The following is an 18,448-nucleotide window of genomic DNA, read 5'->3' as shown; positions in this document are numbered from 1 at the left end:
AGATTTCCAAATTTTTATAGTGAAGATGTACTTTTGTGTAAGGAATTTGAAAAATTTTAAGGTATTAAAAATTTAAGTAAATATCTAGCCACTACTCCAGAATTACTCATATAGGGTCACGTAACCTACAGCCAAGAAAAATGTATTATGTAAGCTTTTTTTTTTTTTTTTTTTAAAGTTGGCTTCACACCCAGAGTGGAGCCCAACTCTGGTCTTGAACTCACAATCCTGAGATCAAGACCCAAGCTGAGATCAAGAGTCAGATACTTCACTGACTGAGCTATCCAGGTGCCCCTTCTATGTAATCTTCTGAATTAATCAGAGGACAAACTAAAGAAAGGACCTCACACCTTGATGACTTCTTTAGGAAAGTGAATGCATGTCATATGCCTAAAGCCAACCAATGAGATAAGATTGTGCGAAGAATATTCCTTCCTGACATTGTTTGTGCCTCACAACTCTTACTTATTTTTGTTTGTAGGTCCATGGAAAGTGTATGTGTAAGCACAACACAGCAGGTACCCACTGCCAACACTGTGCACCATTATACAACGACCGCCCTTGGGAGGCAGCTGATGGCAAAACGGGATCTCCTCATGAGTGCAGAAGTGAGTACCAAGCTGACAAGACTAAAAGCCTTCTTTGTAAAGTAAACTTATCTGTGGACTGCTTGTTGTCTCTAGAAACACAGTATAAACACAGTATAAAGTATACATAGCTCATATCACTGCTCACTATGTCCTCAACCATTGGAAGCAATCACTGCTTGCAAAGTTGCCAGTGTGCCTATTTTGCCAACAATGTGTTGGCCATTTTCTTGGACATTTTGCAAGACCTTCTTGAAAAGTTGACAAAATAAAAACATGGCTATACACAAGAGCCCCTGAAAATTATGGCATACAATTGCCCTCGTAGCTGAGATACCAAATTATAATCATGAAAATGGCTATCTCAAATTCAGTTCTCAAAACAGCCCTATAAAGCAACCAGGTGGTGTTAATTCCATGTGAGAGATCAGGAAATTGAGGCTCAATAAGATTAACTAACTTGTCAAAGATAATAAATGATAGTCAGGACTTGATCCCAGCTCTTCAGTCTCCAAATTAAATGTTTCTTCCATAATACCATGATGCCTTCACTTATGATACTTAAAATGAAAAATCAGCTTTGAAATTAAGCCAGTTCGTCAAGAATGAGACTGCATTACTAGGGCTAACTTCTGGTTTGAGGTTGGAGATTAGATAAGAGGGTAAAAAATACGGGAATACAAACCATTTTTTTTCTTTGCGATTCAAAACATTCAGAGAAATACACATGCCCGTAACAATGTTTATATTTAAAAACTTCAGTTTTGCAAGAATTTAAAGGCAAGTTCTGTCAGTAACGTTGTGGGAAGTCTCTTCCCATACATAATTTGGAATCCTAGTTGATTTATTTAAGTTTCTCGGAAATGTAAGGGATTTCCTCTAAGCATAAATTTTAAATTATCTTATATTATGCTTTCTAAAGATTGTGAATCTCATCAAAAAATCATAACATGTCAAGGAAACAATGAAAAAACAATAGCACAAACACAGTTGACCTCCAGGAAAAGTCTGGATTCTTATTCTAAATCACTCATCAAGAGAATCTAAAGAATTTCTCCTAAATTCCTAGAGTGCCATTCTGGTCTTTCCACAGACACCAACTGTGTATCTAAATACATCTAGAACACAGAGACTTGTCACTTGGTGTTATTGATAATCTTATAAGTGCCTTTGCAAAATTATTACAAAAGAAATAATGCAGACCCCTTCTAAAAACCAAACCAAACCACCAAAAACCCAGGCTCTACAGGAGACTATCTTGTATTCCACCAAGTACATCAAATACTGAGGAATAGTGCCTCTTGAAAGACAAATCAGTCTACCTGCCAAGTTACTAACCCCTGTCCACTACAAGGTTCTTTCCAGGTTCATTAGTGAGCATGAATTTAGATCTGTGACTGCAATATGAATTTTCATTTTCAAATGAGGTCTGACAGTGTAGGGTTTTCTAAGCACGGTCAGGGGACTCCTAGTGATGACACTGGTGCTTGAGAAGAAGCAGGAATGGAAATGGTGAAGTGTTACTGTTAAAGAGGTAAAAAATGGATAACCACTCAAATAGTCTTTCCAAAACAAATGTCAACCCCAGCTGCTAAGGAAATAATAATATCTCTGTCTAAGAAGATACATCCATGCTTTGCTAACTTTCAAGCATATCCTACAACTTAATTTTTTTATTTAAAATTTTAAAACTAAATAAAAGTCTCTGCCTTTTTATAGGCTTTTTTGAATCTTGTACTGTGCAAATGTGCACTACTTAAAAAACCAAAAATAAAATTAAATACCAACACTGTATGTTAGTTATGCTTCAATTAAAAAAAAAAAGAACTTAGCAATCATTACCTCATCTTTAACAGCCTGAATATTAGAGAATGTTATTTTAATTATTTGTTTTTCCTGCCATGACGGTTTCCCCCCTCAGCCTGCAAGTGCAATGGGCATGCTGATGCCTGTCACTTTGACATTAGCGTGTGGGAGGCGTCAGGCAATCGCAGCGGTGGCGTCTGCATTGATTGTCAACACAATACGGAAGGTCAGCATTGCCAGCGATGTAAGCCAGGCTTCTACCGGGACCTCCGGAGACCCTTCTCTGCTCCAGATGCTTGCAAAAGTAAGTGAACTAGAGGTCCCTGGGGAAAAGCTTGACTTGTACAAAAGAGATGGATCTTTCCATCCTTCATATGCTGGTCCATGGGAGAGAGGTCATGAAATTCTTAGTACACTCCAACACACTAGTTCCTTTCTTCATTGATAAGCGGCACAAATTTTTAACTTGTTAGGTGAAAAGAGTACCATATTCATAAAAGTAACCTCTTTAATCACCCTGCATGAAGTAAAATTGTTTCCTGTAGCACCACATTTTGGAAAACAAGGTGAGAAATAAAGGGAAAAAAGGATGATGAAGAGCCAGAGATGTTTAAAATTATCTTAAGGGGCAGCTGGCTGGCTTGGTAGAGCAGGTGACTCTTGATCTTAGGGTTGTGAGTTCAAACCCCACATTTGGTATAGAGCTTACTTTAGAAGAGGGTATGTAAAATTATTTTAAAGATTTTATTTATTTATTTGACAGAGAGAGAGAGATCACAAGTAAGCAGAGCAGCAGGCAGAGAGAAAGGGGGAAGCTAGCTCTCTGCTGAGCAGAGAGCCTGATGCAGGGCTTGATCTCAGGACCCTAAGATCATGACCCAAGCTGAAGGCAGAGGCTTAACCCACTGAGCCACCCAAGTGCCCCTGTAAAATTATCTTAAGACTAAATATATGAGTAGGACGTAGGCAATAAGCAGACTCAAACTGATAAAGAGTACTTGGGTCATTCGAGCTTTCATCTATCTCCACGGCGAATTTGAACACCTGAAAAACCATGGGTTTGGGTGTCATTATGAATACACTTCGGCTGACACTGCCCTAATGTACCCCTGTATCATAAACTAAGTTAGAACATAGCAATAATCCCCTACTCTTTCCCCAAATACTAAATTTTTATCGAATAGATTTTGCCTTTTTGTAGCATAATTCCAAGAGGAGATTTATATGAAAAAAGAGTAAAATTTTTTTAAAAAATAGGGGCTCAATTAATGAGACATTATCTGAAACATGACCGTGAAAGGTGCAGTCGGAGCTTCCACAGATGTTCAATGTGTATTAAGAGTTCATCTAAATACATGAGTAGTTGCCGAAACGACATAACTCTTAACTTGACGACAAAAAATACTCAAGACTATTAATGGAGATTGATGATCTGTACTTCCTTTTCCCACCAAGGACTCCGTGTTCTAGCTCAGAAACAGTGACCAGAAGGTAGCAATATAATGGGAAATATCCATTTAATATTTGGGTTTTTTTTTTAATTTAAAGGAAAATAATTCTATTGCTCTTAATAAATACATATTTTAAAACATCGGACAGGTGGTATCTACACAAAATTTGAGTGGGCTTGTTTGTTTTTCTCTCAGATTGTAAAAGACAGAAGGTGGCCCAGCTCACTTTTGACATTGAGCTCAAAATTTCTGTCTACATCTTACTATTTCTCTGAGAATACGGTTTCACTCTTGCTCTTTGTACTCAGAATTTCATTTTAATAGGTTTTGAACAGATCTAGAATAGAAGTTTCCCTGCTCCTTATGGCTATGTGACCCTGTGCCAGCTATTCAAGCTGTTTGGACTTTGATATTTTTTTCTCCCCATAGGGCTGTAATGATAGCTATATAAGATAAAGTATATGAGGGGTGCATGGGTGGCTCAGTTGGTTAAGCATCTGCCTTCAGCTCAGGTTATGATCCCAGGTCCTAGGATCGAGCCCCACGCACATGGTCAGGCTTCCTGCTCAGTGGGGAGTATGCTTCTCCCTCTCCCTGTCCCCCCTTCCTTGTGTATTCTCTTGCTAGCTCTCGCTCTCTCTCAAATAAATAAATAAATAAAATCTTAGGGGGAAAAAAGATGTGAAAAAAAAAGCATGTGAACTGTTTAGTGTACTGCCTATTATAGTACGCCTTCAAGAAATGAAAACTAGTATTATAATAACTATTATTGTCCTATATGATAGAAGATGGGAAATAGTATTACAGCGTCCCTACTCTTTATTGATCAAAAATACCTATGTCAAAGATAATTACTTCTTTAAAACCTACAGGACCTTAGGGAATAAAATAAAAGCTCCTTAACCCCAAGTGCTGAATGAAGTGTCTGCCTATGAAATTGCTTAGATGCACAATATATTCAGTCTTAATACCATTTTCTACAGGATATATTTAAATAGATGGGGGGTGACTGGTTGGCTCAGTCAGTAAAGCGTGTGACTCTTAATCTCAGGGTCATGTGTTCAAGCCCCATACTAGGCATGGAGCCTACTAAAATAATAATAATAAAATAAAATAAGATTAAAAAAAAAAAGTGGGCACCTGGCTGGCTCAGTTGATGAAGCATATGACTCCTGATCTCAGGGTTGTGAGTTCAAGTTTCATTTGGGAGTAGAGAATTTCAAAATGAGATCTTAAAAAAAAGGAAATACATAGATGATAGATAGATAGATAGATAGATAGATAATGTGCACTGCATATCTTCAGACCACTAGCAGAAATGTTTAAAAAATGAGAATGTACAAACTACCAAGCAGATGAAATAGGAAGGGAGATTAATTTATCATTAAGTGACTTAGATAAGGTAACTATCCTGTAGGACAACAGGCAACATTTTCAGAATACATTTTTCAAAGATACTATTAAATAACATTGACTTGAAACAGTAGGTTGTACAATGTACCTAACTTACATATTTGTTCTTTAAGTCATTCAATGAATATATTCTGAATGCCTGTTATATGCCAAGTGTTTGGGATACATCAGGGAACAAAACAAAGTTCTCTAACCATTAAAAACAGAAATAGAAAAAGGTTAGGGGTGCCTGGGTGGCCCAGTTGTTAAGCATCTGCTTTGGGCTCAAGTCATGATCCCAGAGTCCTAGGATCGAGCCCTACATCAGGCTCCAGGCTTAGCGGGAAGCCTGTTTCTCCCTCTCCCAATATCCCTGCTTGTATTCCCTCTCTCGCTGTCTCTCTCTGTCAAATAAATAAATAAAATCCTTAAGAAAAAGAAAGAAAAGGTTTATTGGCAATCTTGGAACCAAGATAAATACGTTTTTAAATTTTTGCTTTGTTTTCTTTTTGTTATTGTGCTATGGCTCATATTCTTACAAAATATAAAAAGGTTGCCAGCTCTAGCTTTTGAAATCCTAGAGAGCTCACCACTTCAGAATTTTATAAAAAGAATGTGAAAAAGGAGATTAGTTAAAAGTTGACTCTTTATTAATGGTCACTACTTACATAACTATTCTAGAGACTTGTACAAAGATTTTAAAGTTTTGCTCCCCAAACTACCAGTTCTATAAAACATAAGCAAAACGTGAAACTAGTTGAAACTAACACATTAGTTACAGTGTTTTCACAATGTTTACGTATGTGTGTGTGTAAATGTATTTATGTATGTATGTAGGCAAATGGTATATACGTGTGTACATGTATGTTAGATCACACAAGGTGATCAGTATTGTATTAGAGAGTGTGGAGGAGAGCCCATGAGGAGCAATTAACCAGAGTTGAGTGTTTTGAGTTTTGATGTAAGACCTGAGACTTGAAGTTTAATAGGAATCAATATAACATGGCTATTCCTTCTGGAGAAAATAACCAGTGCCAAAAAGAAACAGAAGGAAGAAAGAATATGAAATATTATGAGAACTGAAAAAAAAAAAAATACAGAATGACCAGAGAGGCAAGAAAAAGGGAAGGAAGGCAAGAGAAGGTAAGGGAATGAGAGTAGTAGATAAGATGGGTGGTTGGCTGGAGCTGTCCTCATCTTGGACACAGTCAGTGAGAAGGACCTGATTGAACTACTTACAAGTAGTTGATAATCAGCCAATAAATATCATTTAGCATAATTTTCCTGGGTCCTGCCAAGTTGATATTTATAGGCATTATCTAAGTATTAGAAGACCAAAAGCACCAAAGCCATTTCAGTGAAAACTCCCATCAAGACTACATTAATTTACTTTTTAAAAATGGAAACATTGTAAGGTAATTATAACAAATTTTTCTGAATTTGTTCCTCAACACTTTAAGTTGTTGTGAGATTCTGAAACACTTGAAGATAGAAACTACTACTACTGGGGTGCCTGGGTGGCTCAGTTGGTTAAGCAACTGCCTTTGGCTCAGGTCATGATTCTATAGTCCCAGGATCGAGTTCCACATCGGGCTCTCAGCTCCGTGGGGAGTCTGCTTCTCCCTCTGACCTCTCCCTTCTCATGCTTGTGCTCTCTCTCTCTCATTCTCTCTCTCAAATAAATAAATAAATCTTTAAAAAGAAAAAAGAAATGACTCTACTGAGTCAAATTGCTAATCACTCCTGAACAAATATTTTCATGGTATTTAATGTACCAAGTAAGGAAGTTATGAAAATAATTGATACTAATTTAGCCCTTTTAGTATAATTTGTAGGAAGTACATGGATTAGCGGGGGAAGATCTGTATTTCCTTCTTTCGTACTCTAGATAGTTCCCTGGTCCACTGATTAGATGGCTGAGGAAGGCACATCTCCATTCATTTTATGGTTATTCCAGCATATGTTTGGGACAAGTTGTCTGTGTCAGCTTCCTCAGCATGGATTTCCTTACTGGAGCTTCTTCCAGAATATTACTCTTTTTGTTCTTCTCTTCCCTTTTCTGAGCGAGGGGTAACTGCCAACACTTATTAGCACATCCAATCCTTTCCCCTACTTTCACACTCTTCATAGTATATTATTTGAGTGACAATATATTTGGCAGAGTTTTCATTTTTATTTAGTAACATCTTCCTACCATTAACCACCTCCTTAACAGATGTGTCTACATATCACCTTCAGAGTTAGTAACTCTGATAATAAAGTGTATGATAAATAATGTACACATTTTATTTTTTTAAAAGATTTATTTATTTATGAGAGAGAGAGAAAGAAAGAACATGCACAAGTGGGGGATCCCTGCTGAGTGCGAAGCCCAACGTGGGGCTTGATCCCAGGACTCTGTGAGACCATGACCTAAGCCAAAATCAAGAGTCGGACGCTTAACTGACTGATCACCCAGGGATCCCTGTACATAACATTTATGTTAGAGTGTACCAGATTTCATGCTAGATGCTGATAGAAATATTGCTGTAACTAGAACTTTTCTCCCAGTTAGTTCCCACCTTTCTTTTCTGAGAAAGGTAGTATGAGGAAAACAAGTCAATATTATGATATGATATTAAAAAATCCTAACTATCTCAGTATGTGTCTCTATCAACATGTACAATGTTATTCAAAATAACAATTTTATTTATTCTACTGTGCTTACCAAGGTGGAAAAGTAACCTGCTACTCAGTGTGTGGCCCATAGACCAGCCCCACTGGCATCATCCAGTTGCTGATTAGAAAATACAGAACTTCTTATTCCATCCCAGACCTACTGAATCAAACGTGCACTTTAAAAAATTTCCAGGTGACTGTATCATACTAAAGTTTAAGATTGCTTCAGTATGTTTTCCTTTTTTTTTTTTAAGATTTTATTTTTAAGTAATCTCTACACCCAATGTGGGGCTAAAACTCAAAAGCCTGGGAGCAAGAGTCACATGCTCTACCAAATGAGCCAGCCAACCATCCCCAGAATGCTTTTTAACAAAGGTTAAACACATCTTAGCACTTACTCTATGGTTAAGTTGGCTAGAACATCCTACTATTCCCTGAGCATCCAAATTAACCAAGATGTGCATTTCTATTTGTGTGCGTATGGACTTAGAATTTATAAAAATGAATTACAAAGAGATTTACTGAGAAAAAATGGATATCCGGATAAATATGTTTCCATAGTATGGTTTTTTCCTAAAGTTTGATTCATGGAACACTAACTTTATGAGATGTCAATTGGAATTAGATTAGGAAAATATCTTCTATGACCTTCAAATTTAAGAAATGGTGAATTAATCAAAGATTTTTTTCTTCAGGATTTTTCAGACCTTTTAATATGCTAATGTTCCTTCTACACCTCCTATAAAGCTTTGAGGTGTCTCTCAAATTTAATCAGAGAACACTTTTCTTACTGGGACCTGTGTTCTACAGAATACACTGGAAAATACAGCTATTGTATCGTGACATATCTATATGATGACTTCACTTGGGGAGACATATCCCAGAAAATTCCTTCTGTATATTTGTATATTTGTTCCTCATTTCTAAGTGTTAGAGCCTATAACTATATATCAAGGAAATAATAAACTTTACATTCCTATCAGCAAAATAATCACAAACATAATTTTAACTAAGGCTGGGCAGTCTAGTCTGCTGGACTGCCAGGGATGACTTATGAAAACATCTCTCCCTTATTTCCTACTTGATATCTTCTCAGGAATTTGGATCCATTGAAACTCTGAAGCAGCAGCCCAGACAAAATTTACTAGAAGTATAAATTATACCTCAGTTTAGCTAAGGAAACACTTACCGAGTACCTCCTCTCTGCGAGGCACTGTGGTAAAGCACTAGGTCTGTAAAGATGAAAAGCTCTTCCTTAAAAGATCTTTAATTCTAAATGGGGAGAAACGTAAGAAACAGATTATTTCAATATACTGTGGTGATGGTGATATAATAGATAATAGCTGACATTTGTTGAATGCCTACTAGTCTCTGTTCACTCTTCAAAAGGCTGTATATTTATTAACTCATTTAATTTTCACAAAAGCTCTTTGATATTGGTACCATTATCATTCCCACTGTATGATCAAAACAATGAAAGAGATACATTGAGCGTCTTAGAGAAAGTGTAGGGTAGGGTGAAAGCAATTAAGGGAAGACTTCCCTAAAGAGATGCCTTTGATACTTCTTTGGGGATTATTTTTATTTTTTTTCTTCTAAAAGTACATAGTGTTTGTCTTACTTTCTCATCAATGATTGCCTTTGTTGACTTTTATGAGTTGATCTAGAAAGTGAAACGAACTGATGTTATTCTTCCTCATAGAACACATTTCATAGAATACTTACCTGGACACATTATTCCAGCCAAGAAATATCGGTGACATTCAACTTGGGACTGTGTTCACAGTTAGCTCTTTGCCAATAAGTCAAGGATTTATTGGCCCTATTGATGTTCCAGGCTATTTTTTTCCCTTCCACTCTCCTGACAAGCACTTCGCTAAATGTTATTGTCCCTATTATACATTTTTAGTTGATGGTCATAAATTCATCAAGCCTGAATAAAAAGAGCTCTAAAACCTAATCTACTAGCCGAAAGATTTATTCCTGTGAATAATGAAATCAACTCTAGTCTCACTTCCTCTTTATTCCAGCCTTAAGCAGAACCAACTGTGGGACCCAAACAATCAACTACACTTTTCCATAGCCAAGAAAGTACTTCTGAGGATTCCAGAGCTGTTTGTTTTTTTAAGGCTAGTAGAGATCATTGAGACTAAATTTATTTCTACAACTCAGAAAAAAAAAATGTAAAGGACAGTGCATTTAAGGTCTGTAAACACAAGGGAAAATGTGAATCTTTCCAGCTGAATCTAGGGCTGAAGGCAGAATGGAGGCTCAACTTGGTTGGCTGCTAAGGTACAGAAGTAAAAAGGAAGATGTAATTATCACTGTGTACTAAGATACTTTGAGGAATACTGTCTTTCTGTTTTAAAAGAGCAGTCTCTTTTAGAGTAACTCACTTGAAATCTTGAATGTCCCTTAGGTACCTTTGGTAGCCTATCACCTAAGTAGATTTTCTTTTGGCAGACATTAAAAATATGAGAATAACCCACTGAACAGTAGTGTGCTAGCTTTCTCATGAGGGGAAATGCCCTGATTTGTAGCACTGGCCAATTTTTGTGGCTTAAGTATTCCCCCCAATTTCAAGCTATCAGATCATTTTTCAAATCAAGAACTCAGACAGACTCAGACTCTACACCACAGGTGAAATGGTGTCTCTCCCTTGAATGAAGTCTTGCCTCAGCCTCTTTCTCTGATCTCAAGCACTGCCTCAATCTAATCATTAGTTCCCAAACCTGTCAATGGATCAGAGTCCATTGGAGCACTTATTGAAAATATGAACTCTCACAGCCCTTCCCTAGATCTTCTGAATCAGATTCTCCAACAGGAACTGAGGGCAGAAATCTGTATCTTGTTCTAAAAAGCATCATTGGTGATTCTGATTCAGTCTTTTGGTCCCCTGGCCAGCACTTGAGAACCATTGCATATACCATTATTTCCAGTGTGATCTCTATCACTTCTATCCTTGGATGAAAGATTTTGAGCTAATGATCATCTATAACTTAATCTACTCACTGAATTAACCATATCTTTGACAGAAAATCCTAAAGGATTACTAAAACTCTGGCTAGACATTTTTTCTGACTCAAAGATGGATATAAATGCTCATAAGCATTTATGTCACTTATCTTTTCCTCTGAAGAATGTCTAACTTAGGACCTCTGCTTTTCTTAAAAAAAAAAAAATTCTGGCAGAATTCGAAGATGTCTGTCTTTCGTGTAACAGTTTCAGAATAAATACCTAGTGATTCCATTCAGAAAACTCCTTCTTATTCATAATATATAAATTGATTTACCATGAGTACCTCATATTTTTTTTTTCTTTTTTGAGAGAGATCAGAAGTAAGCAGAGAGGCAGGCAGAGAGAGAGGAGGAAGCAGGCTCCCTGCCAAGCAGAGAGCCTGATGTGGGGCTTGATCCCAAGACCCTGGGATCATGACCTGAGCCCAAGGCAGAAGCTTTAACCCACTGAGCCACCCAGGCGCCCCATGAATATCTCATATTTTAAAGTGCATTACTGTGTAATGAGACTGGATTTATGATAAAATTAGCTTACCATTACACTGACAATTTATTTTTATTTCTGCATTCACATACTTCAGAACGTAGCACTAAACCACTATAGGATGTGATTGTGTATGATTAAATAATCACTGACTGTAGTTCTTCGTGAAGCTCCATTCTGGCCCCCCACCACATTTTGACACCAAAGAATAACTTAAATGTTAGATTCATTGAAAATTGGCTGTGGAATATTGACAGCTATTCTATGACATTTCTCTACAGAAAATTTCTCATGCTTCAATAGAACACATGGTCTGAAATAGATGTTGGAAGAAATGCTTTATAGAATAGAATTTACTTTCTTTTTTAGGAAAGAGCCAGTTAGCTCTTTACCATAAATTTATTGACTTTTGTGTTGTGACGTATTTTTAACTATTGCATAGTCTCTCTCCATATTTAAAGAAAAATCAGCAAATGGCAAAGAAAGCAGGATTTATTCCCTGTCAAAGTAAACAACTTCTTAAAAAACCGACATGCCCTTCCTTCCTCCCCGGTGGGCCAAAATAAATGTAGTCAATTGCCTTTCAGCAGGGAGTGAATAAAAATAAACTTGGTCCTTCTGCCCTAAAACCCAAACCAAGTGTTTACCAAGATACTGTTTTGTTACTTGGTTACATTACCCTGCCTAGTGAGCTATCTTTGTAAAGAACTTTATCATCCATCCAAATCTATCTCCTTTTTTCTCTTCTTGCTTTTCTTCTTCTTTTCTTCTTTCTATCTTAGGTGAAAACTGCTCAGCTGATGGAAACACGGTGCCTACAATGGGTGACTGTCTTGCTGCAGACTGTCTTTCCATCCTTCACAGTAAACACAAATATCACCTTCTCATCATGGTCCCAAGAAGAATCTCTGTGTTTCTCCACTTGTTTGTACCTCTAGCGAATAATTACTTCATTCTACTTTTAGGATGGTTATTCCTTCCCTTTAAATTCCCCCAGAAGTAAAATTTTGAAATTAATTAAATCCATAATACCTTACCAAACAACAACACATTTAGGTAAAGCCATGATGCTTCCCACTTTTTACCTATGTTCCATGTACCTATGTTCCAGCCCATATCAGAAAAGGACGTTTTCCCAAGGGTCATTAAAATGTCTTCCTTATAGCAGCTTAGTGGGCTTTTTCTTTCAAAATATAGTTTCCACAAAGCACAAATCCGTTTTATGTCTTATAAACAACACAGACATCCTTGTTTTATGCTAAAAGCAATGATTTCAGCATAGAATCAGTATAAAGTAACAGTTTCTGAAAAGCAAACTGTAAATAGAACCAGTCACTTGGCAATAATAGCTGAGAAACTTTAATCTCAGCTTTTAAAAAATCTAGGGTGTAAAACCAGAGGATTAAGAACTGAGAGAGACAGAAAAAAATCGTATATCATAATGTAGTAATCATACTAGGACTATCCTTTAAAAAGGTCAAATGATATAAATTAAAACCACCTCCCCCCAATAGGAGAAATTTTATGAACTGATAAATAATAAAAGTCAGTCACATTTGGGAAGAGAAGTGGGAGAGGTCACAAAATTCTCTAACATCTCTCTAAAACAGAACGTGTAATTCATTGAATAAATAAATAATATGCCATTCTGCATTTGATGAGGACAAGCAATAAATAATCAATAAATAATTATAATATATCAAAACTCTCAGAAATTCTGGACAAAATTAAATAGGCTATAAAGAAGAGAAGTAACATTTATTGAATGACTACTATGGGCCAGACACTGTGGCTGGGCAATTTACATAAGCCATGTCATTTAGCAATCTTTAGGAGTTAGGCAGTATTTTTTATATTTTACAAATGAGGACACTGAGGCTTAAATTAACTATTTAATTTGCCCAGGTTCACACAGCTGGTCTGAAACAGGGCTGGAATTTGAACCCAGGTTTCTTTGACCCTGAAGACTGATCCAAAGACATACAAAGATCTAAAAAACTTGATTCTACACTGTGTTCTGGCTGATGAAAACAAAATGAATCTTAAAATGCAGAAATAATCGGTTATGTGTATTAGAACAAAAAAGATTTTTTAAAGATTTTATTTATTTGACAGACAGATCACAAGTAGACAGAGAGGCAGGCAGAGAGAGAGAGAGAGTAGGAAGCAGGCTCCCCACTGAGCAGAGAGCCCGAGGGGCTGGTTTCCAGGACCCTGGGATCATGACCTGAGCCCAAGGCAGAGGCTTTAACCCACTGAGCCACCCAGGTGCCCCAGAACCAAAAATAATTTTTCAAAGGAACCTAGACTTGGGTTTTGAATAAGACCCTGCTTCCTGATGAGTAGCCATGTAAAGTTTGAACTTAAAAAGCTGCATTTATGGGGCACCTGGATGGCTCAGTGGGTTAAAGTCTCTGCCTTTGGCTCAGGTCGTGATCCCAGGGTCCTGGGATCCAGCCCCGCATCGGGCTCTCTGCTCGGCAGGGAGCCAGCTTCCTCCTCTATTTCTTGTGATCTAGAGATCTACTTGTGATCTCTGTCTGCCAAATAAATAGATACAAATGTTAAAAAAAAAAAAAAAAGCTGCATTTATCTTAAAGAATCTTAGTATAAGAAAGATGTAGACAACAGAGGAGGGTTCCACATAGGCCAACAAAACACGAAGAGAGACACTAATGAATAAATATGAAAGAGGCTGAATATTCTCAACTTAACTAGGAAACTGCTCAGGAAGAACACAACAACTTTCTTCACACAGTCAAAAGCTGTTAGGGGACATAGGGAGTGGCAAAACATAATTTACTTCCCTAGAACAAAGAGCTGTAATTAGATGTAATTGGGTGAAAGTGAGGGAAAAAGATTGATTAATGTGAAAAAAAAATTGCACTGCCAGTGAAAAGCATTTGTGGGTGGGGAATGTCTCCTACAGAGTTAGAATAAAGAACTTTTATCACAAATAATAAATAATAAAACTCGACTGAGTGAAGCATTAAATGTAGGGAACAGTCTCGCATGGGGAAAACACAGGATAACATTCTATTTCACCATTTCAGTTTTCTGTTGTTGTTTCTGTTGTGCGTGTGTTTGTTTGCTCTGTTTCTAATGTCTTGAGATTGCAATTCTGTGGTGCTAAAATGCTAAGAAGCTATAAAAGAAAGAATACAAGCCTTTCAGAAGGTTCATCAACACATATTTCATGCTTATCACTCATTCAGAGGAGCATTCATTCAACAAAGATTGAGAGAGTCCCTAAAATGGGTCAGCGTGGTCCTAGGTAGATGTGGTTTCTACCTTCTAGGCCTTCACAGTGTAGTATGGAGCCAGCAGGGAGGTAAAAATCATAAAGAGATTACACCGGGGACCAGAAGACCATCAACCATTAAGAAATATTTATTAAGTGATAATAATTCATCCATTTTTTTTTCATTTTTTAAAACTCACCACAGCTTTACACAGTATTTACCTTGTAGCAGGCCTATTGTATTCACTGTGTATACAACAAAACAGAGTCCCTAACTCCATGGAAACAGACTGTAAATAAATTTTTCCACGTAAATACGTAATTAAAAACTGTAGGGGCAGCTGACTCAGTCAGTGGAGCATGTGACTCTTTTGAGTTTGGGGTTGTGAGTTCGAGCCCCACATTGGGTGTAGTGATTACTTGAAAACAAAATCTTTTAAAAAAAACAAAACAAAACTGAAATACTTGCTATGAAGAAAAAGGTACCATGATAGATTAGAAGCAGGGATGAACCACATCAGTTCAAAGAAGAGGATGGATGAGGTCAATAGGGATTCTTTATCCAAAGGAAGAAGGAGTTGGGGATGACCAGGGTCCTGACTAGGTGCCTGTGTAAATGATGCCTTGCATGGAACAGGAATTACAGGAGCCTTTCTTCAACAAAAAGATAAAGGTGTTTGATGTAACCAAATTCCCCCAAGCTAAATACAGTATCTAAAATTATACTTAAAAGTTTTCCTGTAACAGAATTTGCACACTCAAAAGTACAAATTCTTCTTCAGCTTTAAATGGAGTAGCAACCCAGGAATATGAAATTGGCTATTTAGCTATCTAAATTTTTTTAGATATACCCAGGAATAAATAGGAACTGGCTCAGTTACAATTTGTAAACAGGAAGAATACAGAAATCAAACGAAGGGTCTGAGCGGTGGTCATAGTAAAGCTTCAAAAATAAAGGGTATGGCTTTTGTATTCATTTGCATTACTCATTTAAAGTTCATAGAAAAGATAGGAAATATACTTAAATACATTTATTTTTAAAAGCATTTAATAGGGGCACAAATGACTAGACTTATGCATATACTGATCTCCTTCAGCATGGTATGTACAGTAACTCGAGACACTGTATTTCAGTAAGTGAAAGGCAAGTCTTCATTTAGTTTATTTTCTTATTAGATTTATTCTTGCATAATTTTATTTGAAATTAACATTTATCTTGAATATTGTGGCCCTATCTTTGAACATGATGTGATTATATTTAAAGGATGAATAAAAATGTTCCCTAGGAGAGTAAAGGGGTAAACCATATTGCCTTTGACAACTGCCTTTGTTTACAATTTTTTCTTTATTTTTCCATAGTTGTTCATCCACTAGCAGAGATAATCGATAGCAGAAGGAAAGGAGAAAATAGTATTAAAAAAGACAGAAGACTTTATTTTATCTAACATTTAACTTCACAATTGATACAGTAATAATAGATCATACTGTCTCTTTTCTGTTTAGAGCTGCATCTCAGTCATTGCCTTTAACTCCAATTTTAAGAACCTCAGGGGGAAGCTCTTGAAATGGCTTTGATATTTAAAATCCCCCATCAGAAATCTTTTAGGGCCTTGGCCTTTTCAGGGGAAGACAGTGGTGGGAGGCTGGGAAGCTCTGCGGAAGGAGGGGCCACAGGGCAGCAGTGAAAGGCCTTGACAAGCTGCTGCTTTCCCAGCTAAAGGCCTTGAACTTTGAATTCTGTTTTTAGAAAGGCTAAATCAGGAGCAAATACTTCCAGGGTGTGTTGCTCCCAGTGTTGCCTTTACTAACAAAACAGCAAAAGCTACAGCCATCAGGTAATACTAAGGAGTCCTGGTGATTTTTAAAAGGAACAAGATGCTGAACTCAACTGGGTGTTTCAACAGTAGGCTCGGCATCGCAGATCACTCTGAATGAAAGGTGTGCAAACGACTCAGAGTTTGGGTGAAGGTGAAGATAAAGAGAAAAGGCAGCAATGGTTTCCTTTGACTCCACCACCAAAAGCTTTAACAACCCCCTCAGAATAAAGGAAGCCACAACTCTCCCATTATGTCCCTGACCATTCTGTATTCCTGTTTACATACTTACTATGTTCACATAGGTTGACAGCTGTGACTCTTGTCCTAGATTATGTGGTGGGATATCTCCCTATAAACAACAGGATCATAGATCATACCCTACTTGTCTTCAGTATACTCTCATCCCCAAAAGGGGAGTAAGAGCAGATGGAATGTATTTGATCTAAAGAAAAGAACATGCAGTTAGGAGATTAACCTAATTCTCTAAGACAAAGTAGTCAAGAAAGCTGTTTGCCACCAAATTCCTCCCAGGGGCAAAGTGAAGAATTTCAGCCTATTTTGGAAACCAAATGGTTAAAATTGTTTAAAAAAAAATAATAAATGAAAAGATAGAAATTAAAAGAATAAAGAATAAAAATAAATAAATAAGTAACAACTCATATCTGCAATAAGACAGTTATTCCTCTTTCCTCTGTGTCCCCATGCACCCCGGGCTATCTCAGTTATAACATTTACTGTCTGTAATTAAGTATTTCATATCTCTCTTCATTCACTGAAGAGTTAGTTATGACTCCACATTCTTCTTTATATCTTAAGCCTCTGGCGTAGTTCATGTTAACACTAAAGTTCAGAAACTCCTTGGCAAAGGTGTGACTGACTGAATGAATGAATGAATAGTGGACTTTTAAAAAATACGTTGGAGTGTCTGGCTGGCTCGGTCGGTAGAGTATGCAACTCTTGATCTCAGGGTCATGAGTTTGAGCCCCCATGTTGGGCATAGATATTACTTAATAAAAAAAATTGTTTTAATTAATATGGGTCAGTCAGATAATAGTAACAGTTACTCTCTGAGCTTTTGGTGCTACTAATTACTGATACATTGCTAACTATATACAATATCTTATTCAGTCCTCCCACAGGAACCCTAATGGCATAGGTATTATTACACTTAATCCATCAATAAGAAAAACTGAAATGAGGAGTTTAATTTCACAAACTCTTACAAAGACCAAGCTTCATAACCAGAATTTTAATTCACCTAGGCTGCCTTTTAGGTTGGTGCCCTTCCTATGTTCTCTCTTTCTATTTTATTGCCTGTCTTACAGGCAATTTCTGAACAAGCCGTATTGTAATTGAAACAATTAATTTCAAAAAATGTCAATTAATTTTAGATAAACAAGGTTATTTAAAGATGTGTTCGACCATTATTTTACGAACGGTATGTTTCCTGGTAGAAGACACTCCAGAATAGCCCACATCTTAACTCTTTTCTGTAAATGCCTATAGAGGGACAGTGTTTCACACAATATACAGATAGCTGAAAACATGTATCTGTAAATAAAATTTGAATATATGTAGCAATTATATATTTATTACGGAAGGGAATGTGTTGTGAAATCGTTTGTAAAAGTACCCATTTACTTTCCTTCATCTCACCTGTTTTGAATATTTTGTATTATTTTAGTGTTTCTTATAACAGGAGACATCAGTACACAATGTACCATTTAAAATTAGCTGTTTGTGTTGTTAAAGAGATCTTGTGATAATATTTAGGAATTTAAAGTGACATTTTCAAATAATTTTATTCTGCTAATTTGGTTGCGAGAACTACAATGGACAAATGGTTTCGGGCAGGGGCTTGGGACGGGTGATAATAATTCCAATAATGAATCACTTAATACCTAGGGAGGCCACATAGCTTTGAAATATATCTGGCTGCCAGATATATATGCACCATTTTGGCTTTTAAAGACAGTGCACCATAGCTTTACCAAA

At 36.8% G+C, this 18,448-nt stretch overlaps 1 protein-coding gene across 2 annotated transcripts in view; it reads left to right on the top strand.

Annotated features, from left to right (window-relative positions):
• The window catches only part of NTN4 (netrin 4), a 113,825-nt gene that overhangs the window by 70,188 nt on the left and 25,189 nt on the right, over positions 1-18,448 (top strand). For both annotated transcript variants that reach the window (XM_059186564.1, XM_059186563.1), the window contains exons 4-5: positions 482-608; positions 2,509-2,697. In XM_059186564.1, coding sequence (XP_059042547.1) covers positions 482-608; positions 2,509-2,697 — 316 coding nt within the window. The remainder of the gene's footprint in view (positions 1-481; positions 609-2,508; positions 2,698-18,448) is intronic.

The sequence above is a fragment of the Mustela lutreola genome, chromosome 8, assembly GCF_030435805.1.
Source record: "Mustela lutreola isolate mMusLut2 chromosome 8, mMusLut2.pri, whole genome shotgun sequence".
NCBI classification, from domain to species: Eukaryota; Metazoa; Chordata; class Mammalia; order Carnivora; family Mustelidae; genus Mustela; species Mustela lutreola.
The sequence above is the reverse complement of the archived record's forward strand: the minus strand, read 5'-3'. Positions and strand labels throughout refer to the sequence as shown.